The sequence below is a fragment of the Nymphaea colorata genome, chromosome 4 (assembly GCF_008831285.2).
Source record: "Nymphaea colorata isolate Beijing-Zhang1983 chromosome 4, ASM883128v2, whole genome shotgun sequence".
NCBI classification, from domain to species: domain Eukaryota; kingdom Viridiplantae; phylum Streptophyta; class Magnoliopsida; order Nymphaeales; family Nymphaeaceae; genus Nymphaea; species Nymphaea colorata.
The window spans coordinates 21,081,101-21,105,407 of NC_045141.1; the positions used below are offsets into that span (position 1 = coordinate 21,081,101).

Here is a 24,307-nt window from a genome sequence, read left to right on the forward strand (position 1 = left end):
TGGTGTCTGCATATTGATATATGGGCAACCAGTTTTCCTTTCCTTGATTGGCCAAACATTCAATTTCTTAGCTGATTTGTATCTTATTTGTATATAAATATTGGAACTCGAGAGCTCCAGATCCGTCACAGAATCAATCGCTTTTATCAGTTCAACCTCTGGTAGGCTCGCTATTCTAATTTTCTTCCTCGAAGCTCCCACTCCGTCACCCCTTGGCCCAAAATAATTAGTGGGAAGAGTTTCAATCCTCTTTCTTCTCATCCTTCTAAGTCCGATGCATGTATTGCCTTTGCATCCGGGTCGCAGGTGCTAGGCACGTGCCCAAGCACCTCCATATAATAAGAGATTAATGGTGATCCACAAATTATATATAAGATCTATAACTGAAATTCATGTTCAAGTCTTCAGGTTGGGGACTACGTTTAGGAAATTCCACTATCTAAGAAATTGACTGCCATGAAAGTGCTTTTGCATAATGCGACGAGGAAGAAGGAGTGGACGTTGTATTTATTTGCCTTGCGAGATATTGACCTATGATGTTGATCAAAACGAGCTATTTGCTACTTCTGGAAGATACTTATATAGAGGCCTTTGTGTTACGTTAAATCATTGAGGAAAGCAATGAGGGGGAAGTACGGGGTGGGGGTCTTTAGAGGTTTTTAAATTTCCAAATTATCCTTAAGCCCTTGTGGTCAAACTTAACCACTAAAAGAAATTGATTATTTTAGTGACGCGGAATAAAACGCAAGTAAAGATGGGTGACACGTCAATGAAAGGTCAAAGCTTTCTGACAAAACTTTCGGGGCAAAAGAAAGTGTTAGTGAAAGTCATGGCGCTGATGGATTACTCATGAAATACAAGAGCATCAGTGAATAGGGACATTGAATAGAGCGGCACAAATGCAGAAGAAAGTGTCATAAGAGATGGTAGGTAGGTGAATTAGTAGTTACTTTTACTAGCAAGTATTGCCCCAGTAATAGTACCGACACCATATGTAAACCTTAAAACTAGATTGGTGAAATTGAACTTGAAAAACAATGTAGTGCTTCCATGGAAACAACCATTGTTCTCTTTTGTAAAGTTTTGGTTGTTAATTTACCTGAACAGAGTCCACCTTAGGCTACCAACGGACTTTGATTAGTGGGACATGTTGATTATTAGTTTGACCTTCTTGAATGCTGGATTAGTGTATGTTCAAGTCCCAAACGTGTTGCATTGGAAAGAACACCGTAGCTGCCATGTTGAGGATGAGAATGTTGTTCAACCACCACACCGAACGACAGACAACAATACAGGCATTAAGATGTTTCAAAAATGGACTCCAAATTTCAAGCCATGAAAAGAATAAATATAGATGCTTGAAAATTTCTCTGATCCCCGATTCATCCTGTGTTGGTAATGAAACGCAATTCGTCAGGCATGGGGATGACAAAGGGTGTCTTTCAGATGACGGTGCCCTATACAGAACTCAAGAAGAGACAGCCCCACTTCAATCCCATCGAAGCTTGTGAGGCCAGAGCCTCTGAATGGAAAGTTAGGGTTCCTGGCAAGTTTCTTATGTCCGTAGTGTTGGTCATATCGAAACTCAGCCGTATGTCATGTTTTGGCATTCCCACATATTAAACACATAATATAGGCTAAGCTTTTCTTTTGTTCAGGCCTGCTCAAGGAAGAAGCATTGCAAAAATCGAGGGTTATTTGACCGAAAACGATCCCCCGTCCAGGACCAACAGGCCAATAGAAATGGAAGAGGATGATATTCATGGTGTTATATTCACTCCAGGGTTGAAAGAAGGCAAGCGGGAAGCTATAGAGGCTCCCCATTCATCGCAAGAACAAAAAAAGGAGTTTGACCACATCTGGATTTGCTAAGGAACATTTTTTCTTAATGTAAACAAACAAGTCACATTCCAAGGGCTGTTCACACGACACGTTTATGCATGAAATGGAACAAGGATGTGCAGATTCACGGGGTGATCCACGCATCATCTCTTAGAATAATAGATGCTATTTCATCAAAGATTTTTTAGGACAACCAGAACTAAAGACAAACTTTTGCAAGTTCAACCAGTTTACACTAAGTTCAAACCTGGTAAAACCGGCAGTTTTGTTTACGTTAAACAAAGTGTGGTGTTTTTATTTATTCCTGCAATCTCCAACATACATGCAGAACCTCAAAGAAATAAAGAGTCACCCAGACTCCCCACGAGCCAACTTAGAAACAAACTTCTTCAGTAGAAGATTCTGGAGACGCCTTCAGTGGAAGTGGGCTCCAGACATACATTCCGCACGTCCCAGTCCCACCCCGGTGCTCAGGGTGGGAGGTACTCCCGTCAGCTCCAGCTGCAAGAGGTGCGCTAACTGCATCTCCACCATTTTCCACTTTGAACACCTGCGTCGGCATTACTGCTGACTCCACGTTTGCTCGTGCTGCTAGTTTCTTCAATCTGTACCTCTCAGCTCTTGAGCCAATTACCTGACCCAAAACTGAAGCTGCAATCGTGAATGCCATTGCTGACTTGGGCATAAGCACAGACTTCCTCAACATAGCTATGAATGGAATTGCAGCATGGATGGCAACAAACCAAGATGGAGAAAATTTCTTGGTATGCTCTCTCCATACGCCCAAAGGAACATTAGCAGCCATGCCCAACATGCCAATTACAAGCATTTTTTCAGGCAGGGGCTGTGGTCTTAGGTTCTTCACAAGTGCAGTTCGCGCCAGAGCTGCCCGGGCAGCAACAACAGCAGGTGGGCACTTGAGCTTTATACCTGGAGGTGGTTGCAATGCTTTGGCAACAAGTGGCAGGACATGACTTACTGCTCTATAGGATTTTGCAATTGGACAGTTCCCAGTTTCAAGCCATTCATTGCTCATTGCTTCGTGAGAGCTTCCCTGGAAACATTTTTAGTGACGTCATTTTCCTTGCTTTAGATGAAGATCAACAATCCAATTTGACAGATAATCAGACATTGCTACTTGATTTAAGCTGTAACATATCTTAGCAGAAAACTAGAAGCAAGAAATAAAAGTAGTAGGTGAATTCCCATCAAATGCTCAAGAAAGCTAAAGCATAGCATCATAGACTGACAGGAACAATGAAATTAAATGACTTAAGGATTACTTGACCTGAAGAAATTCGTACTTGCAATGGTCAAAGAGTACAAAACCAACTGAAAACTTTTCCAGGTTATCTAGCCATGCAAACCAATTAATGGATGGTGGTTGTAACTTGTAAAAGCTATTAAATGAAATGAAAGCCTTCCCTTCCATATCCATAACCGAAAGCTATGAACCATTCCTATTCATGCAACAACCAATACTCTTCATCAAGAAAGACCAGTATTTCACCTTTGTTTTTGTTTTTTTCCATTACCTTGGTTTTACTCAATCATGAAGCCCAGAAAACAGGCTTCCCTGACTTCCAGATACTTGTTTTTAATATATTTGATATTTAACTTCTTACGGAAAGCATCATGCATCTGAAAAATTAAGCACAAAGACCGCCATTGCCAAGATTCCCTTGAAAGTCATGAACAAACCATCAACCTGAAAGAGCACGTACCTGCTGGGAACCTTCTTTCTTGGATGAAGGCCTCTGATTTTGTTTCTTCCATTTCTCAGAGAAAAAATCAAAGCTGAAGGGGCCCCCAGGTCCAAAGGCTGAAAGGCTTATTGTTGCTGCTTTTGCAGCCAACGGGTTAAATTTTGGAGCAGATTCAGGCTCCAAAGTATCTGGCTTGTGAAAGGATGTTCCAGTAAGTGGAACAACTCCATCACGACCATGGAAAAGCCTGAATGCCAAGTCAAAATTAGGCCCATCCTCAAAAATGGGCCCTTTAGCTCCTCTCACCTGAAAATCGATGCTGAAAAATATAAGAACTCACAGCCCAAGATAGGTCCAAAAGATAATATCTAAGTTGCAAGTGAATAAGGCCAGTTAGAACTTGTACAAAAAGACACATTTCTCATTAAGAATCAAACTAATAAAAGATGAAGCGGTCAGGGATCATAGATTAAGTGGATGAGAAGTCAATTAGAAATCAGACCTAAAAAAAACATGAGCTAGTGCATTCTTCAGTAACTAAAAAATTACCGGAAGAATGAGATAGAACTTACAGGTATAGGGAAACCCAATCTTGAAGAGAAGGAAAAGTTTGTCGGCTCGTTGATGTTCCTCAGAAATGGACATCTTTGGATATCCTGTTGAGCAAAGACCAGCTCTGATGATGGCTCGTCACTGAGACCTCTAAAAAACTCCATTCCTGACAAACGATGCCTGCACAATGAGGGCATATACACGCTAAGACCATGCTTACCCTTAAGGATATATCAAACTAAAGATTCCGTAAAACAAAAGTAAGGAGAATTGCAAGAAGGAGAATTGCAAGAACTTGCTAACAACAACCTGTAAAAAGATAATTTGTTTAGATGTTCACTGTTCAGGTTGCAATACATATAAAAATTTGAAGGAAGTTGCGAAGATACTCGAATAGTTACAAAAGCAGTGCACAATGATTGTAAAGCCGAATCAAGTCATAGGTTATGTCTCCATAAGTTTGTCCAAGTGCAAATCAAGTAGCATGTCGCCATCTAAATTAAACATTCCAGGAGATTGGACATCAACACGAAGCTCCCAGCAAAACTCTTTCATTTTTTTGGCTTCTTTCTTTCCAATCAATTAAAAAAAAATGTTAAAAGATATTCTAATATTCTATTCTAAACCTTGGCAATTGTACTGATATTTTTTTTTTACATTTTCTGATCTGCTCACATGTTTAACTTGCAGAAGGAAGCTCCACTTGTGTTATATTTCTCTTTCTGGATGCTCATTTTACCAATTAATTTCTTAAATGACATCATAATCCATGGTTCCCCTGCCTGATGGACCAAATTTCAACCTTTTAGAGAGGAGCAGGGCCCATAGGCTTAAACTCATGACCCCTTATCAACTCTTCTTTCGCCTTTTGATAACAACTTTGGAGACTTTCAAAAGCCACCCCAACTAGAAAAGTGAACCCCTGTAGAGAACTCCACTCTACTTGCCAAGATAGTCCATAAGCACTAAAACATGTTTCCTATAAAAAATGTGAAGTGGGAACATGGTCACTGAAGTTAACCGTTTTGGCACAGGCATCAGATGAGCAGAACCTCATTTTAGAATTTTTTGTTGGCTTGTGCAGCATTGGGGTACTAGATTTTTCCTTTTGTTCTTTAATCAAATCAGAAAACAACTGGATTTTCAATCGTAATTTGCTAAAGAGGTAAAAGCAGCTGAAATCAGGAAGGAAGCCCTACTAAATTCATAATAGTAGGTGTACCAAAATAATTCACAATAAGAGCGCAACCAGCTAAAAGTATCCTGATATCGCACAGGAAAAAAACTCTAAAATAACCAGAGCATATACATTGATATTCAAGGCTAGATTCAGGAAACTGGAACCTAAAACCGCTTAATCTTCTAGGGCACCAAAACTCGTCGTGTTAAAAAATGATAGCAAGTAAGACTCATACAATTGAAACTACGAACTAGACCTGCAGAAAAAATGTTGATAATAAGCTAGCTTGTAGTGTCAAAATTAGTCCCCAGGCTTGATGGAAGATATGTCCAACTTTTGAACCATTCACTAGATGACATGAACAGATGAGGATCTTCCTCTCCAAAATATATAGGAGTACTTAAACAATTCCAAACTCTTCTAAAAATCCAGAAGCAGTGAAGAAAAATTTATCTAAACCAAGCAATTAAAATTCATGAAGTCTGAGTATGCGCACCTCCAGCTAATCAAGTGCAGAACGTTTTGGATGCAAATGTCATCTCATATAGATGCACTAGAAAAATTGTTTTACTTGAGAGAAAGTACCTTGAAAAACAATATTTGCTTTAGGAGATAAGATGAGTGGAAGTTGGACTTGATTGCTCTGTCAATCCATGTTATTCCTATGTCCTATAAACCTATTAAGCATATTGTTGTTATGTATCTCAACTATGAAACGGCAAGCGTCATGTTCCCTGTGGAAACTATCTTACACCATTCATGTATCAATCATTGGAACAAGACTCATAATGATAGTTTTGAAATCTGCGGAGATGAAAGAGGATTCTCTGACATTCAAAGCATAATTTTTTTAGCTGAATAAAATTCAATGAATTATGCATGACAGCCTTCCTCGGATTCCTTTATGTGTCATGCTGCAGCTGTTAATATTATAAAGTGCAAAGCATTAATATTCTTTGTAAGTAGCCACGGATGTGTTAGACATTTAGACTCAAGTAACATTTCCCAGATATGATTATTAGCTTTATAAAAAAATCGTCCTGTGGTAGTGTCAATTCTACTTGTTGAATTCACATAAATCACAGATTGTTTGAAGTCACTTTGAACATAGGCAATCAATCATAATTTGGCATTCTCCTTATTAATCATGATAGGCAAATGAATGTCATTTTGCAGAAGACAACTTATAGTGACACTTATCTATCTTTTGTTTCTGTATCAACAGGGATGCAAAAAAATATCTGAGGGATACATTCTAGAGAAAAATAACTTTTGGGTCCCATGCCAAAATCACAACCTTACGTCCTTCTGGGACTCGTGCAGTGCATCGGGAAATATCGTATGAAATATAAATCGTTCCCGTGGAGAAACAAAATAGTCATGGGGCTGCCTCCCACAGAAGAGGACGAAGATGCTAATGTCTAGGGCTATCAGAAGCTTTACCTCTGAATTCAACTAAATAAATTTAGCTAAACTCTTAGAAAATGGGGAGAAACGGGCATCTGGGAGGAAGTTGAGAAACAATGAAGCACGAAACAAGAGAGTAAATCCTTAGACATCCAGAAGACCTGAAAAAATTTCTTTGCTGGATCAATCTTGATGGAGATCCCAAAAGAAGGGGCAGTGAGGAATGAAGTTCGACATGCCTGAACTTAAAAGAAACAAATAAAATTAAGAAAATAAGACCAGCTCCTGCAAGAAAGTTATTCATGGCTTGATAATAGAAAGGCTGGTACTCTGGCGCCTCCAAGATGAAATTCGCTGACAAAATATTCAATCAGCAGAACTTCAGCCGTCCAATGACATTCAAGAAAATTAACAAAGAGCAACCAACCAAAAAGAGGTATAAAACAGCAATATTTTATCGAAATTACTTGTAAAATAGTACCTCGATCAAAAGCGTTAAAAGGAAAAGAGCAAAACCCTAAATCTGAGATCCTTCTGGTAGCTTACTCCTCAACTAATAAATAGTCAGAAGACTCAAAACAAGAAAATTTCAACAAGGAAGCCATAAGAAACGCAAGAACCATGCCGAAAGAAATAAAAAAAAAAAAAAAATTCAGCGGATGCATGGGTTAAGACGACAACAATCATTCCCATAGTGCGGAAAGAGGCCTTCCTAAAGAAGCACTACTTAAATTCTATTTCTCGTTTATTTTCACATGTGCTATCCCATTTTTCCATCAAGATCTCCAGGATATTGGGGGCCATGTACAGCCATCCGTCCAGAATCAAGCAGAAACTATCCCCAGTTGTTGCTCAAAACGGCATTAACTCGCGTCCGGAACTCCAAAACCACATCAAAACCTCTAATTATTCCAGCAAGTGGGATTTCCAGTTCTCCAGGAGCAAGGGCACGAAAAGAGAAGGAAACTCGGTGGAAAAATAGAACCCAAGACAGAGCTTTACCTCACGAACTCGGGTTTCGCGCAAGCCGGTGGGCAGGGACAAATATGGACCGTCGATTTTCGGATCGCCCCTGAAAGTACCGCCGGAAAATTCACCGCATCGCGTGGAGAACACGAGGAATCCTCCCTCCTCCCCCGCCTTTATACCCTCCGGCGATGTTTGGACGGTCAGTATTGGCTTCCCGGGGAGACGTGGGCGTCAAGAGCCATGGTCCCCTCTTAAAATGACGAATATACCCCCCTCTTTAAGAAAAATCATGCGACTGAACGAGTGAAAAGTGCCAACTGTAAATCGTGCTGCCTAAACTCCAACTAGAGCATCGAAAACAGCTCAACAAACAATCTTCATTTTTCTTAATAAGATTCCTCGAATCCCCCAATGGTTTTACATTTAAATTTCGATGTCAATCTCCTACGAAATCCAAACCTCTCTGATCTTTGGAGAAATTTTATATATATATATATATATATATATTCAAGTGTGAACACTTTTAGTGTTGCTTAAATGAACAGATATATATATTTATTTATATTTATATATTCAAGTGCGAACACTTTTAAGTTTTGATGTTGATTAAATGAACAGTTTGACAAAATTAACTTGGATGAGAGAGGCCCAGTAAAAAAAAGCTGCCACGCGACATGAAATATCGGGTAATTGTCTGGTGGGAACGAGAAAACTATCATTTGGTTTATGTAGATTGGAAGACTTTGTTCTTCTTTAATGATACTACACTGTTGGTGGACCAACTCAAACAGAGATGGAAGCCGTTGATGGTGGCAGAGTTGGTAGGAAGACTGGATGAATGAGCCGAAAGCGAACGAGTTTATGGTGCTTTCTGACTTTTCTATGAACACCACATTCATTCTTGGCTTTTAATTGCGAAGCCTCTTTTCAGTTGAATTACGGCGATAAAATACATGTAACACCAGATTTTAGTATAGATCTGGTAGTGAAGGAGCTAGAATTTTTTTTTTTCTTTTTTTTGTCGAGGGTCATTGATCCATTTGTGCTTTAAAAAAAAAAAAAAATGCAAGACACTGATGGAAATCTAAGTCTGGTGCAGACACCACAACATGTGGCTAGACTCAGGTCTCTCGGACTAACTACTGAAAAGCTCCACTATTGACACAAGTAATTCCAGAAACTTTTATCCTCCACCAGTTTTTTTGTTACCCCTGATCTTATATAAGAAGTGTTAATTGAACAAGGAACCCACCTCGCCGTAAATTTATGGTTCTAATAAATTGTGGATGTGAGAACCGTAGATTCAATGTCACCAATAAAGCTTACATTCATGTTTCTCAAGTCAAAGGGGATGGAGGTGTGACTTGAGATCCATGAATTTTAAGATGCAAAGTTTTCGTAAATCTTTGGCGCAATCCTTTTTATCTGTGAAATCAAGGATTTAAGATCTTAAGATCATAGATCGCCTCATATCTAAGATTCAAGTAATCAAACAGACACCTAAGTACCGTTTGTTTGGCGTTGGTAACACATTGTTACTGATTCATAAACCTAACCACCTTTTGGATTAGGTGCATGGTACTGTTCTCGAATGACACCTTAACAGGCATAGTCATATAGTGACAGACAGAAAGTGTCATTCAAGAAATAAATACAAATTTCCACTCTAATGGGATTCCTAATGCATGTTTATCATGTTGAATGAATTTAAAAATCAAAAATATCTACTGCTTGATGATACAGGCATTAGAGTCTTGCCATCTTTTTGGGTACTAAATAAAATCTTGACTGGCGGCCAGCAATAGTTTAGTTTTTGTCTTAAATTGGAGCCATCTGCATTTTTATAACAATTGCGTGGGACTTGCTTTCCAAGGTCAAAAGATGCCGTTCACACTAGTGTTTTGAAATAGGCCTGGGCATCGGGCCGGGCCGAGTACCAGGCCTCATCTTTTCAGTCTGAGGCCCGGTTCGACCCGTTTATAAATTGATAACCAGGCGGGTGCCGGGCCCGGTTTGGCCGTCAAAGACGTATTAATTCCCCTTGAAGAAACAATTACTCCCGCATTCTGAGGTCAATAAGGACATGACAGACATGTTTTCCCGGTAGAAGTCTCACCAGTGTTTGACAGAAGGGTGAGGTCCATATAGGAGAAATTCATAGGAAAAGGTTTTTCTTTTCACTCTCAAACGCCCTTTTACCTACACCAAAAAGCTTTACGTTATTTTGGGTTCTGGTGCTCTATGATTACCCTGTAACGATATTTACGGACATTTTTAACCCAAATATAAAAGCTAAATTGAATGGATTCTCCACAAGGATGTGCCGTGATAGAACAGTTACACATAAAAGCTAAAAATCTCGCCAATCAAATCGTTTTCAAGTTAATTAATCCACGAAAGTTTGTCATTTATTATTAACGAATTGGCAGTTTCTTGCGTTTGATGGTGGATGCATTTATAATGCTGAGCTGCCACTAAACTACGTGCCGGCCTCCGCTTTAACTTTTTTAATAATTTCTTATTACAAAAACGTGTCCAAGTTTTGATGATATAATTAAAATAAGCTTAAATTTAGGTTTCTTCCATCAAACCACAAATGTTCTTTTAAATTAGGTGGTTAAACAAAAGGAAATGAAAGCGTAACTTGAGAGTATTTTTTGTAAAATTTTTATTTGGTAATTACATTATAGAGAGACAAACTCTCCTTTTCTTTTCATTGTAAAATTTATTTAATAAACATATTATGTGTTTCTCTTGTCGTATATATGCTTTAGTTGGAAGTCTTTTTCGCAGTTGGGTTCATCAAACAGCCTACCATGAGAAGTCACCTCGATATTAGAAAAACGTAAAAAAATCAACGTGAAGCAACTACTTTCCGTATTATCCAAGGGTTTCCTAAACTACCTTTTAGGGTCATAAAATATATTTTGAACAAAAGAAAAGTACGAGTCCATTTTGATTCTTGGGTTCGTAGTAGACACCACATCCAGTTAATTTTGTACAAACACTCGACAATATGAGTTGCAACTACTAAAGTTAAGTTCATCGAAAAAAATTACTTACAAAAAGAATAGGGATCCGTAAATTATCTCCTGGAACTACTAAAGTTATCGGTAAATTCAGTACTTTCTCTAAGAATAGTCCAAGAACGAAGCTGATCTCCTGAACTATTTTTGCAACAAGTCGCGCAAAATCACTACCGTATCGCTAAATGTATAAGCCAAGGATCATTTTGCTGAAAAAGAAGAAAAAAATAATGTCGAGATCGTGAAGTCAACAGATCTCTAACATTTTGCAGGAGATCTGTTCACCAACTAAAGTCTGACAGGTTTCTACCAGTTACAAGGAAAAAAAAAGTTATTCTGCTTCAAACTATGCGGTAAAGAAAGGAACTAGTTTGAAGATTTTTCATTATAAATTGAATGATTTATAGTTGATGACGATGTTTTCAGCGATCCATGTTCGAGCGGTAACGATAGATGCTTCATCCGCGAATTGGCATAACATTGCGAGGATCTATAAAATGAAAACAAGTCTTCAACGGCGTTTTGTAATTGCTACGGCAGATTAGTTCTTCCTGCTACCATGGTCGTAAACAAACTATTATCAACGGATAATAAGCTGACTGCAGATAATGATCAGTATATTTCTGTTTTCAAGATACAAATAATTATTAACTCTAAATCCCAACCTACCAACACCTAACTCAAAATGCCCAAAACAGAAAAAGTAGTTCATCTTCTTCCCAGTTATGCAAATTTAGTCTATCTTCGTTAAAACAGGTTTGCCTTAATCGTGCATCTTCTAGATGTAAGACAGAATTTTTTGCCAATTAATCTTTGCTTCCTGTCAAGGTAGGTTGCTGTAACTGTTAACTTCAGTCCGCTTCCTCACGGAAAGATCAGATTTAAGAGGACTGTTCTGCAACAAAAGGTGTTTGGACGTTGTTGGTATTCTTTTTTGGTCGACACTCGATTGGTTGAATGTAAAATGTACAAATCTGGTGCAATCAATCTTTAGAAACTGGCTTTTGAAGTCTTTCTTCTTTAAGTTACAGCTGTTCTGCAGGGTTGGCAAAGAAAAGAGGGCTGCTTGTTGTCTTGCTTGTCTGGGCGTCATTCAAGACTGATGCTGGAAAGAGAAGCCATCTCAGAAGTGGGTGAACATAACTCGGCAACCATTGCATTTGCTAATTCACTGCTACAACCTTCTGCCCACAACTTCATCTTGTTCGTATTACAAATGTTCCAATACCAGTTCTTAGAAAACGACTCATCAAGAAGGGTCTTTTGATTGGTGGTCAAGGAACCAAAAAAAACAGATCGAGGACACTTTGATTTTTCTTTTTATTTTCCCCTTCTCATTATTTCACAGATCTCCCGATAATATGTGATAAATGACATTATTTTGGTGAAATAGAGACAACTCATGAGTTTTGTTTAATTGACAGTTGAATAGAGCAGCTTATTGTTTTATATGTTATAAGCTCCTATATGGTTCTAGATACAGTTTAGGTACAACTGAGAAGGCGGATCGGCTGAAGTACTTCAAGTCGAGGGAACTCAAAAGTTAGGTAATTACGATGCGTCATCGATAATAATTTAGTAAATATCTGCCTAACATCAGCTTACCAGCCATTAAAAGTAAAAAAAATCCAACGCTTAAGGAGAAGGTAACCGGAGGTTTTAGTCCTTGGAGCTATTAGGTGAGATGATTTTATCAATCTATCTCCTAATCATGTACATTTATTTGGTTGATTTATTTACCATGTTAATAAATGTAGACCCTTGGAATAAATAATATGACAAGATGTTGATAAAATAAAGGTCACAATCTGCCAACATTAGATTGCTCCAAGAATTGATCAATCTCAGTTTCAATTAAACTCGTGCATAGGTCAACAGCTACAGTACTGGAATATCAATAGGGACGCAAATGGGGCGGATCCAGGATAGACAAATGCATTGGGCCAGCATTGAACATAATAGGGCGAAAAATAACAAGACCCTTAGTGCCATATTCAAACGCACAAAAAACGCTGAAAAAAGCGCACTTAAAATATGAAAAATAAAATGCCGAAAAACTGATAAAAAACGCCAAAATGGAAAAGACACATTTTTCTCATCTTTTCATTTTAAATATTTTTGTAATGTAAAACTCCTTGTTTCTATTTTCCAATTTCTATGTTCCTACTTATGTTTTGTTGTTTCTTAATTAGCTTCTCATTTATTTCTATTTTTAAGATTATTTTAATTTTAAGAAAATCTAAAGTATTTTCACATATTTTTTTTTCCGTTTTTTCAAGGTCGCATGTGATACTAAAAAAAAACCTTGTCATTTTAAAAACAAAAACAATAGTTCAACCATAGCGACCTTTAGTTTCTATAGATATAGCCAGTTTGTCCAGTATGTCAGGTTCCAACACGGTCGACAATGTCAATGGATCCAGTTATCCCTTGCATGAATGGAGACTGTCCTACTTAATTTCATTCACTTTACATTTTGCGATGCAGTGGACGTCAACGTATATTCCCCGAATATGTCCACGCACTAACCCGGTTTCGTACATAAAACTAATTCCAATTAATATCTGGAGAGCAACTTGGCCTTGTGGTTTTGTATCCGAGCACAGTGGATATCTGCCTCCCTCTGCACATGCAGACTTGGTTCAGGGATTCACAGTTGGATGCGATGAAAGTTTTTCGCCACCTGAAAGGATTCGAAACCCAAAACGAACTGCATGTACAACCGCTCAGCTTTCAACTTAAAAACTCTCTACTCCCAGCCTAGAAACATAAATTGTTGCTTCCGCAAGATTCTAGGAAAATATAATCTGCTGACCGCACCAAATGGATAAGTCATCCCAATGTGTAGACAGCAAAGAACCTACAACATGAAGGCCAAACAAGCAATAGCCAGAAACGAAAACCTTATCTATTGTACAACGAAACATGTTAGAAGAATTCAAATCGTTCTTTTGGCAGAAGGCACCAAATTTCTTCATGAAAACAATGTGTACTACATAATTACGTGCACTAGGGAATGCATGTAGTTCAGTATATCTCATCATCAGGAATATCAGGCCTGAGGAACTTTTGTGGGTCTTTCATTATCTCTTCATAGTCAAGCTTAGATCTAACTCTCTCCGGCACTGGCTCCAGAGGAATTATAGCATCCTTGTCAATGACACCATCTATGATTCCATATTCCACGGCTTCAATTGGAGACATATACCGGTCACGGTCAATATCTTTCTCCACCTGCTCAAAAGATCTTCCAGTGAAACCTGCAATAATTCTGGTGACATTCTTTTTGTTGTGCATGATTTCCCTGGCCTGGATTTCCACATCAATTGCCTGTCCACTTGCACCACCTAATGGCTGGTGCATCATTATGCGTGTATTTGGCATAGCAAGCCGCTTACCCTTTGTACCACCTCCAAGGATGATTGATGAAGTTGACGCTGCAATGCCAAGAGCGATTGTGGAAACATCGGCTCTGACGAGCTGCATTACATCATAAATTGCCATGGTAGCACTGGCAAGAAAATTTTCAAGGTTTCAATGAACATGAACTAGAAAACTTCTGTACATTGAACAAGAAACTGAAAAAGAAAAAAAAGTAAAATTATCTGTTAGGAATGGAAATATCAGATTTTGGACTATTAATGCTACCAATTGATGGCCATGTCAGAGATATTTCCTCGTTTATAGAAACTTGAATGAAAAAATTCACATTTTCCTTCTAAATTGATCATTAGGCAAAACGTAACCTTACTTTGGTTGGAAGTCATCAGCATCCTTGATTTTGGGAGATGGTGCATGTGCATGGTGTGCATATCTGCATATTGGTGTCCAATGCGAGAGAGAGAGAGAGAGAGAGAGAGAGCAGAAACAAATAATTGACACAAGAAACCTTAGAAAAAATGAACTAAAAATATTCTTAGTGTTAAAAAAAAGTGACTGGAAAGGAAAACTTCAAGGTGATTTCTTTAACTTGGAGGCTTTTGTAGTTTGTTGCTCGTCTAGGATTTTGTGTATTCAATTTCTTCAGTGCAATGATGAAAAAGAAAAGTTCGGGTATCTAGTCCCTTGCTAGGAGAAAAACACACACACTCTAGTTAGTCATTTGGACTGACAGGCAGTATATGACCTTTTTTGACATTAAGATGTCTAAAACATAACCACTCGGTCTTTAGTTGCAGATTTTCTGAAATTGTACATGCGGAATCTACAACCTGGACCAAGGGACACAATCACTTCTCTAGTGCGTAAACCACATACATCCTCCCCCTGCCCCGATGGTAAGGACCTTCTTTTGCTTAGGCTGGGGCAGGCACCAGTGGGGTTAAGCACAGGGAGGACCACTTGAACTGAGAGTTGGCTCATACTGTTCTGTGATCTAAAGTAGAAAAACCTGGCAACATGGTCATTGTAAGATCCATCTTCCTAGGGGAGGAGAGTAGCTCAAGCCATAGGCATAACACTTGTTACTAACCTACAAAGATGAGACACAGAGGAAGTAACCCAAAAAAGGCATATGCCTCCTTCAGAACAAACGATTAGGCAGCTATTGCTTTGAAGAGCACATACACCACACCCTCGGTAGAAAAGTATCTGAACAAATATAAGTATTGGGTGGCATCTAGCATTTTGTAATTTGTTAATCTGATTGGTGTTGCTCCAAGAATGCAAATGAGTCATGGCCAAAACACCAAAAAGGAAATGCTGGACTGCTAAAGCTTTCAAGATATAAATTTGCAGATGATTGAAGACAGAAGAGTTAAAATACACATCCCCCAGAAAAATTCCATATAAAACTTTTGTGCAGCAAACATTACAATCAATCTCCACATGAGCTAATCTTAGTTTACCAAACTGACTAGAATCCAATCTTAGGCCAAGCATAGGTGATGATGTTGCAGCTAAGCAAAAGTCACATGTGACAAAGGTATTCATCAGGAATGGCTGAAAAAAGGTAGAAGAGAAGAGAATATCAGAGGAACAGAAGCACCTCCCCCATGATCAAACCAAGTTATTCACCAAAAGAAATACCTAACTAGAAAGCTACAATCATTTCCCTACTGTAACAATTTCTTGTTAAGGTTGGAGAGAAATCATGTGAAACTAAATTTGCAGCTCATAGCTAGGATCCCACCATTAACATTTGCTTGGTTAGGTTCCTATAGTAAGCCATCAAAATCCATCAATCCCCATCATGGGTTAATTCCCTACTACAATCCAAAAACCAAGAAGACATATGGTGTGCCAACACTCAGTTTACCCCCAAAAGAGGAAAATTGAAACAGCATGGCTAGGATCCTCAAGATGACCCCTTTTCTCTCTATTTATTTTACCAACCTTGGTTTGGGAAAGAACAAACCAAGATAACAGCCGTTGTACAAGATTGTTACCATCTTTAGGATTGCTAGCTATTCATAATTTCATATCATGTGAAGGGTCACTTGGAAGAACAACCAAAGTGAGTCTTAGTTATATAAGCATGGACAATTGACGCCATTGTGGAAATGGCCCACATTGACCATTCTTAAGCAGCTCACTCACTGTAAAGATGGAATTTTCTCCAGATCCAATCAATTAAAATTTAAAATTTTCTACAGGTTTTCTCATTTGATTCACTCGCTTTGTGTCTTCTGAGTGACAATGCCTTTCCAGCTGCTTAGAGTTAAATACAACTAATATGTTATTGTTATAGTTTTTACTTTTAACAGTACAAGAGCAGTGCTTATTGTCCATTTCACTAATCACTATATTGCAAAGAGTTACTAATTTCTTAGAACAAGTGATATTCAACTCAGATTGTGATAATTGTGTAAAACCAATAACCATTTTTGAAGCCAAAAAATGAAGAAGGTGCACCCTGTAAAATTGTTAATATAAGAAAAAATAACAAATTAAGGACTGAAAAAGTAAAAGAAACAAAAAAAAGGAAGAACAAGAATAAAGAGTTCCACATTCTTGAAATAAAAACCAACTTTTGATGCATCTAGGATTGCAGACTTATCACCATCTTATACCAAAAATTCAACATAAGAATTCAAAAGTGATAGTATGGTTCAATTGACGTCATCATAGAAAAGGAAGAACTATTGCATGAAACAAGCCAACTTTTGGTACACGCAGGACAGCAAGCCTATTGCTTTCATTATGATGTAAATCTCAACAGCAGCATAGCAAATTAATGTCATAACATGGCTCAAGCCACTCAACTATTGGAAGGCTATTTATCAATCATGCACTTGTACAATATGATACACATGCATGCACAATATGATACATGCACATATACAATGCGATACATTCAATATATTACACAACTTATAATACAATACACAGTACAGTACACAATAGTTAACAACACACCCAGCATTTGCAGTAAGAAACTTTAGAAAGGATGAAACGATGCTGCAGAAGAAGCCTATTTTAGAGAAATTTTAAGAATTTTAGTTAAATCACGAAGAAGTTTATCATTGGTTAAATGTTATTAAAATCTATTCAGACATTAACTGTGTCAAGAAAGGCCTACACATAGTGTTCAAGAATTCCATAAACAGCAAAAAATCCAAGTAGACAACCTGCTATCGTTTCAGCAAATTCAAATCGCAAATAATTATTGGCACCTCATATCCTAAGACTACACTGAGAATCAAGATGGGGCACAAAGAACTCCAATTTACATTCTTCCATTCGTTAAAACTTAGAAGTGCACGACCAATGAAAATAATATCATTGGGCATTTTAGAGTAAGAATGGCCGATGCCCTCTCAAATCACAGATCCCATCTTTATTCCAAATGAAGAACAATATACGCAATGTAATATTCTTATGTTATAAGTTTAAGAGCCCAAAGGAAAGGATACATTGATTTTAAAAGAAACAAACCCTTTTCCAAAACTCCTATGAGAAATAGGTTCACATTCACGTCCTCAGACCTTTTCCCCTCTTAAACACTTACGCCTCTTAAAAGGAACCAAATTGTCAACTCAAGAGCTCATTCATCCCGTTTTAGGAGTCCCTAGAGCTTGATATAATTTGATATGCAGAAACTTTCGCACCAACAGAAAAAGAAGAAAGTCAAGGAAACAACAAGGAGAAAACCTTAGACCTTCTTTTTCCTCTGCAACCATTTGGAACTCGATACAAGAAAATAAACTAAATGAGGTGCAGTTTAATTTATTTTCTCATTGTTTGAAATTAAGGTAAATAGATTTTGAGCTAGAATATGCACCGTGAATGAGTTTTCCAGTTTAGCAACGGATACTGCAATGCCATGTGGGTTTATGTATTAAAAAGTTAAACCAACATCGGACACTTTCCCCTTAAATTTGATGCTTAGCTTTCAACGAGGTGGCGTTCCCAACTTCATCACGACCAATTTTCTGTGTTATCTATTCAATTACCGTGATATGAAACAAAGAAAATGTTTAGCGCCAAAGGAACTCTATAATTAACATCACAACCGACGGGTATGACAAGGTAGGTTCCCTAATATCAATTTGCATAATATTAATAGCTAATGTGACTTCAGCTTCTGGGACTCGTATGTGAAACAATATAGCAAGATCCAGACGATCTCATGAGAAGTTCCAGGGATGTAGTTAGTAGGCCCTCGTTCCAGCCAAAAGTGGCACCAACGATTCCAATTTCCAAATTCCGGGGCTCGACTATTTCAAGCCTAAAGTACAAAAGTTTCGCTTGAAATGTACCAGCAAGCCAGAACTGACATCATCCTTGCTGCAGAATATCCAACCCTAGGAACTATCTAGCATCATCAACCCCATTTGTAGAATATCAGAACAATTAAATGAACAAACTATATAAAACAAACCAAACACAGGAATGAAAAAGGAAAACCAGGAGCAAAAAGCGAACCTCAACGATCCGCCAGGAGAATTGATGAATAGTCTGATATCCTTAGTAGGGTCTTGTGCGTCCAAGAGGATGAGCTGGCTAATGATCGCGTCGGCGACGAAATCATCTATGTTGCAGCCCAAAAACACAATCCTCTCCTTCAACAACAATCCCATGACGTCCGCTTCCGCGCCTCTCATGGCCGTCGAGTGCGTCTGAGGCGGGGCCGAGTTGAAGACGGAAGACGAGAACGAAAATGGAGAAGGAGAAGAAAGAGAGAGCGGAAGCCCAGAACCTAACCCTAAATCGGCGGAGAACGACGGCGAGCTCGCTGAGGCAGCAGCAGCGGCAACAAGTAGAGGCCGAACAGATAGAGCTGAAGATGGCTTGAAGGAGCAGGCGGAAGAAGGGAAATGGGTTGCAGGACGAGGGTTTAGGGCTTTAGAAGAAGGGGAAGGAAGAATGGAAGCGGAGATAGAGAGCGAGCTCATCTTGGTAGTTTGCACCTCTCCCTCTCTCTGCCTCAGTGGAGTTAAAGAGTCTGCTGAAGAAACAGAAAGAGGATAAATGGGACGCAACAGGACCCGGGCATGGGTCTAAAACTGTTTGGGCCCAAACTCGACCTTGATTGCATTCGGATCCAAACAAATAAAATTTGATAAAGGCAAAATCTGAACTATTTACATCTGTTTTAGAGTTTATTATTTATCATCATTATCAAAAGTAGTCGATTAAAAAATTGTTGTATTTTACTTGCAAATTATAAACCAGGGATTTGTTTATCTAAATTTGAATCAATTCATCGTTTTCGAAATTAATTTTTTATTCAAGACTGAATAACTTGGAACATACAAATAAGTTTACTGGCAGGAACGTATCGGAATAAAATAGTTAATAAGTGGTCGCGACTCGCGAATTATCTGATATACAAGAAAGTATTATTCATTTTTCTCGAAATCTAGCTAATTCGGGATCTTCGCTTTCGTAAATAGCAGGGGAAGCATAGGGACATTATCGTCATCGTTCCCGCCATAAGATAGAGGAGAGGGCACTCGATTCCTATTAGGGTTTGTTGGTCCATCCGTTCAGTCTCTTTGTTCACAGCGTTACGCGGCCGTCTTCCTCTCTCCCCCCCTCTCTCTCAGTATGGCTACTCAGATCAGCAAGAAGAGGAAGGTACTCTCTCTTTCTCTCGCAAACAGGCACGCCGCCAACACCTTATATCGGAATTCTCTTCATGCCTTCTTCATCCCTGATTTCATCGGATCGAGCGGCAAACTGAACCTGTGGTCTAAGTAGCGCCTGCCCGTCCAGTCCTTTCCATGTTATTTCGGCGTTCTAATGTTTTTGTGTTTTCTAGGATGCATTTTTATTGATTTTTTTGTGGTTGCCTTTCGTGATTGTGCGTACTTTTTTCTAACGAAGGAAACGTTCAGACGACGCGGACATTTGTATGAAATATTGTGTTCGGAACAATGGTGCCACGAACTCATTTTTTCCTAAGTTATAGCTCCAAGCACTGGAGCTAACCCTAGAGATGTGGTTGGCACTTTTTTTTTTTGGTATTTTTTATCCTTATTGGTGTGCTATGAAATTCATCTTTTATATTGGAGTGGAGAAACGAATTTGTTGCACTTGTTTGGAGGCGAGGATTTTTTAGTGAGGCCGAAGATGGTAATAGATTCAACTTAAACACTTATCGGCTGTCTGGGTTTCTTTTTTCAAGGTTAGGTCTATGGGTGACAATGGGTTCATCTTGCGCAGATAAAGTTTCATAAGTGCGATCCAGCTAGATTTTTTCTTTTAGTAGCCGAGAACAATTGTCTACAACCATAACTTGAGGGTGGTTCACACGCAACAGACCCTTCTACCTGTTCATTGACATCGATCCATTTTCGTTAGGACTCCCACTAAGCTTTATAGAAAATATAGTTTAATGATGGGTGCCTTTACATTCAATGTATGTGCACTCATTATTTCTTTTGCTGCTTTTCACATTGCCTGGACGATGAGGACCACAGATGTCTTCATCCTTCTTGGTTTTGTTTTATTTGTTTTCTCTTTGGCCATTTTCAATTGCAGATTTACTTGTCCGTTGCTGAAAATGTTGCAGTACTAATATTGCATTGTGTGGTACTCATTTATTCTGCGGTAGTTCGTTGCGGATGGGGTCTTCTTTGCCGAACTAAACGAAGTCCTTACTAGGGAACTGGCAGAAGATGGGTACTCTGGTGTTGAAGTCCGGGTTACTCCAATGCGCACGGAGATCATCATCCGAGCGACCAGAACTCAGAATGTTCTTGGTGAGGTTACTGATATTGTAAACTCCTTTGATCTATTTTCTTTGTTGATTTTGTTGGTGCTTTATGTTTTTCTCTCTGCAGCATGGTTTTATGATTGATTTTTGTTATGCAGGTGAAAAGGGAAGGAGGATCAGAGAATTAACATCTGTTGTGCAGAAGAGATTTAATTTCCCAGAGAACAGTGTGGAGCTATATGCTGAGAAGGTCAATAATAGAGGTCTTTGTGCCATTGCTCAAGCAGAGTCTCTTCGTTACAAGCTTCTTGGTGGTCTTGCCGTTAGGAGGTAGCCCCAAATTTCTACGCCTTCAATTTTAGTTTATGTTTTGTTTTGTGTTATCTGCTCTGCCATGCTATGTTCTGGTCATAGCCACAAATGCCGCAATATGTTCAAAGTTTCAAACATATTGTGATATTAACGAAAAAAATGGGAAAAAATGATAAAGCTGGAAAAAATACGTGATATTCCAGAAAAACGTTAAAAATGAATTTATCGTGATTTTTTGTTTTTTTTTTCATTTTAAAACTTGATAATTTTATCATTTTAACAAGATATTTTTTATGTCTTCTTATTAGTTTTTGATTTATTTTATTTTTACTTAATATTTTAATTTTTTTTGTTTTGGAAAACTTGGAGATTTCCCTGAGAAAACAACTTTGCCTAAAAATACCATGAAAAACATCATCTATAAAACCCAAAAATGATATTTGTGGCTTTCTCCCTGTGTGTATTAGTGTTTTATGCCAATGTCTGCCCTGCTAGTCATATAGGTTGTACATGCTTCAATGTTCTCTCAAGTTCACACATAGATGTGCACCTATTGAAGGAATAATTAAAAGAAAAAATGCCTTGCTCGGATCCCCTTGGTAGTTTATAAATTATAAGCATCCCAGGTTCTTTGTTAACAAAGAATACCATTTTGAATTTTTTAAATTGTTAGTCTTTCCTCCTTTTTGATCACACATAAAAGGGAAAATTTGTTCAAGGAGCTTTAATATAATGCTGAAAAACTACTTCATGCTTTTGCTATAAAGACATCCTATACGGTTCTTATGTACAGTTGAAGTTTAAATTCAGAAATTGTTGTCAAATGTTCATAACTGCTTTTGACTGGCGATTACAGTCTATAACTGGTTTTATAATTTCTTCATTTGCCCTTTTGTTTGCAAATGATGTTTCTTCACATCGTGCCTTCATAATCCCAGCCAACCTTGTTTGTTTGTCTGATTCATGGGAGGCACAAAATGATGATGGAAGTTTCACTGAGAGCACTATTTCGTCCAGTAGAAGGTGCTTGTGAATTATTATATGTGTAAGTACGATACTTGTTGCCAAGGGCAGTAAAAGGAAAAGGTTGTATGCACAGAAACACGTGAGATATCTCATTTCTCCAAGCAGATTGTCTGCTGTTTTTATTGCTTCCTCTAAGTAATATTTTCTGTCGGATATGTTTCTTCACATTATGCCTTCATAATCCCAGCCAAACATTGTATGTTTGTCTGATTCATGGGAGGCAAAAAATGATGTTGGAAGTTTCGCTGATAGCATCATTTCATTTACTGGGGATGCTTCATAGTAGCTCACCATACATCTCTCTTTCTCTGGTATGCAAGTGGCTTAGCATATGCTAGGTATTTGATTGTGTATAATTGCTAAGAGGCCATAATCAGTGATAGATGATGCTTCCTCGTTTTAATTGCATAAACTTAAATTTTGTTATGGTTGTGTTATTCCAGGGCGTGTTATGGAGTTCTACGTTTTGTCATGGAGAGTGGTGCAAAGGGTTGTGAGGTTTGTTATTTATTGCGTCCTATGTGAATTTGTACTTGTATGGTATGGTGATTATTGCCATGTTAAATTAACTTAAGTTGCTTCTCAGGTCATTGTCAGTGGAAAGCTGAGGGCACAACGTGCCAAGTCCATGAAGTTCAAGGATGGCTATATGATTTCGTCAGGCCAACCTGTGAATGAGTACATTGACTCGGCCGTGAGGCATGTCTTGTTGAGACAGGTTAGTTTCGGTATCAACTGTCTGCTCCTATAATTTGGTATAACTGTTTGTGCACCAGAAGCTTCTGTGGACTTCGGCAGTTTTTTGTAGCCCCATGAAGTTTTTGCAGTTTTTCATATTTTCAAGTTTACAGGATGTCATGGCTCCTGTAGTTGCCATTATTTGAAAATATCTCAATTGTTATTATTATGGCCAGCTCAGAGTCCTAGAAGTTCAACTCAGTTTGTGGAAATATGGTTCTCTTCCTTTTGGTTCTTTGGCTCTTTTGTGGGAAAAGGCACTATAGAATCTAATATTTCACAATCATTTTATTTTCATTGGATTTTAAAGCTTTTTAAACACAAGGTGGTTTATTTTAAAGTACATCTTGACATGAATGAAGACCTTGTGAGGTCCAGTTTTGGTTACTGTGCAATTAGTTCTCATTTTGCTTTGTTTTAATGGGAAATTGAACGTGCTCTGTCTCGGTGAACTTGTTAGAAAGTTAGAGGTCGTTGAACCTATGGGTTGTTTTATTGTTGGCTATGGAGCTATGTGATGAATATTTGAGCTGACAATCATGCCTCACGACTCATATCCTATTTTGTTCATCTTTACTTTGGGATTGATAAAAGGTTTCTTCCGCAAATTTCATTGTTGGCGTTTTAGTTGCATTATCATTAAGTTGCGTGTAGGTAGGATCTTGACCAGGACCATTTCAAGAGTAAAGTGATTTTCATGCCCCACCATTTGATTTACTTGTTAATCTATCTTGATTTTAATGTGCTTTTGTGTTGCTTTGAATTTGTTATCTGTGCATAGTCAACTGTGAGTAGTTTGATCACTTTTCTTTAATCGAAACAGGGTGTTCTTGGAATCAAAGTGAAGATCATGCTGGATTGGGATCCAAAGGGAAAGCAAGGGCCAACTACACCATTGCCGGATCTCGTCACCATCCATACTCCGAAAGAAGAAGAGGAGTATGCCCAACCCGTTCTAGTAAAAGAAATCGACGTTGCTGCTTGAGGCAGCTTCTTTCTTGGTGGTTACATGGAGAAGATTTTCCTGCATGTGGACAGCACTTCAAATTTTGCTTGGCAGTTGGATGTTTCAGTTCCTTTTATGTTTTAAGTCTTTTTTGGTTTTCGGTTTGTAGTTTGCACTTACTAGGTGGATTGCAGAATGAGTTATACAATTCTACCATTTTATCATTTCTAGCGTGTACAGTGACTCATTTCATTCTGCTCGTCCATTCTGCATTCTGCTTCTCTCGCTTTTGATACTATGCCTGATACATATGTTGGTTACAAACTACTTTACGCTATGTTTGGTTGGAGAAAGGGAGGGAAGGGAAAAGAATGAAATAAAATGAAAAGGAAATAGTTAATTAAAAAGCTTATTTGGTTAGAAATAAAATGAAAGAAAAAACTAAATAGCATATGGATTTAGAAAGAAAGGAGGAAAAGAAAAGGAGGGGTAGTGTGTCTT

General features: G+C 38.2%; 3 protein-coding genes and 2 non-coding genes across 5 annotated transcripts; 3 read left to right on the forward strand and 2 right to left on the reverse strand.

Annotated features, from left to right (window-relative positions):
• Positions 1-1,990: 1,990 nt before the first annotated feature.
• On the reverse strand, positions 1,991-7,863 carry LOC116252871 (uncharacterized). Its single transcript, XM_031627477.1, has 4 exons — positions 7,690-7,863; positions 4,121-4,280; positions 3,567-3,854; positions 1,991-2,896 (listed from the first exon to the last, which is right to left on the reverse strand). Exons 2-4 carry the CDS (start codon positions 4,262-4,264, stop codon positions 2,216-2,218), a joined length of 1,113 nt encoding a protein of 370 aa, XP_031483337.1. The 5' UTR covers positions 4,265-4,280; positions 7,690-7,863; the 3' UTR covers positions 1,991-2,215.
• A 5,705-nt stretch (positions 7,864-13,568) lies between these two features.
• Positions 13,569-19,070, reverse strand: LOC116253063 (ATP-dependent Clp protease proteolytic subunit 4, chloroplastic). Its single transcript, XM_031627799.2, has 2 exons — positions 18,549-19,070; positions 13,569-14,193 (listed from the first exon to the last, which is right to left on the reverse strand). Exons 1-2 carry the CDS (start codon positions 19,016-19,018, stop codon positions 13,710-13,712), a joined length of 954 nt encoding a protein of 317 aa, XP_031483659.1. The 5' UTR covers positions 19,019-19,070; the 3' UTR covers positions 13,569-13,709.
• A 473-nt stretch (positions 19,071-19,543) lies between these two features.
• On the forward strand, positions 19,544-24,030 carry LOC116253752 (40S ribosomal protein S3-3). Its single transcript, XM_031628734.2, has 6 exons — positions 19,544-19,703; positions 20,683-20,830; positions 20,943-21,114; positions 22,566-22,620; positions 22,709-22,840; positions 23,684-24,030. The coding sequence occupies exons 1-6, from the start codon at positions 19,674-19,676 to the stop codon at positions 23,843-23,845; spliced, it is 699 nt and encodes a 232-aa protein (XP_031484594.1). The 5' UTR covers positions 19,544-19,673; the 3' UTR covers positions 23,846-24,030.
• Positions 22,028-22,143, forward strand: LOC116253780 (small nucleolar RNA snoR83). The gene has a single exon (XR_004172543.1). It is a non-coding gene; the product is annotated as a small nucleolar RNA snoR83 (small nucleolar RNA).
• On the forward strand, positions 22,303-22,422 carry LOC116253779 (small nucleolar RNA snoR83). Its single transcript, XR_004172542.1, has one exon. It is a non-coding gene; the product is annotated as a small nucleolar RNA snoR83 (small nucleolar RNA).
• Positions 24,031-24,307: the final 277 nt, after the last annotated feature.

Excerpts from the sequence above, each read along its gene's own strand:
- LOC116252871 (XM_031627477.1), bottom strand. The coding sequence starts at position 4,264 with ATGGAGTTTTTTAGAGGTCTCAGTGACGAGCCATCATCAGAGCTGGTC. Across the intron at positions 3,855-4,120 it reads GATTGGGTTTCCCTATACCT|GTGAGAGGAGCTAAAGGGCC; the intron begins GTAAGTTCTATC and ends ATCGATTTTCAG. Across the intron at positions 2,897-3,566 it reads AGAAAGAAGGTTCCCAGCAG|GGAAGCTCTCACGAAGCAAT; the intron begins GTACGTGCTCTT and ends AAATGTTTCCAG.
- LOC116253063 (XM_031627799.2), bottom strand. The coding sequence starts at position 19,018 with ATGAGCTCGCTCTCTATCTCCGCTTCCATTCTTCCTTCCCCTTCTTCT. Across the intron at positions 14,194-18,548 it reads TCTCCTGGCGGATCGTTGAG|TGCTACCATGGCAATTTATG; the intron begins GTTCGCTTTTTG and ends TTTTCTTGCCAG.
- LOC116253752 (XM_031628734.2), top strand. The coding sequence starts at position 19,674 with ATGGCTACTCAGATCAGCAAGAAGAGGAAG. Across the intron at positions 20,831-20,942 it reads CAGAACTCAGAATGTTCTTG|GTGAAAAGGGAAGGAGGATC; the intron begins GTGAGGTTACTG and ends TTTGTTATGCAG. Across the intron at positions 22,841-23,683 it reads GGCATGTCTTGTTGAGACAG|GGTGTTCTTGGAATCAAAGT; the intron begins GTTAGTTTCGGT and ends TAATCGAAACAG.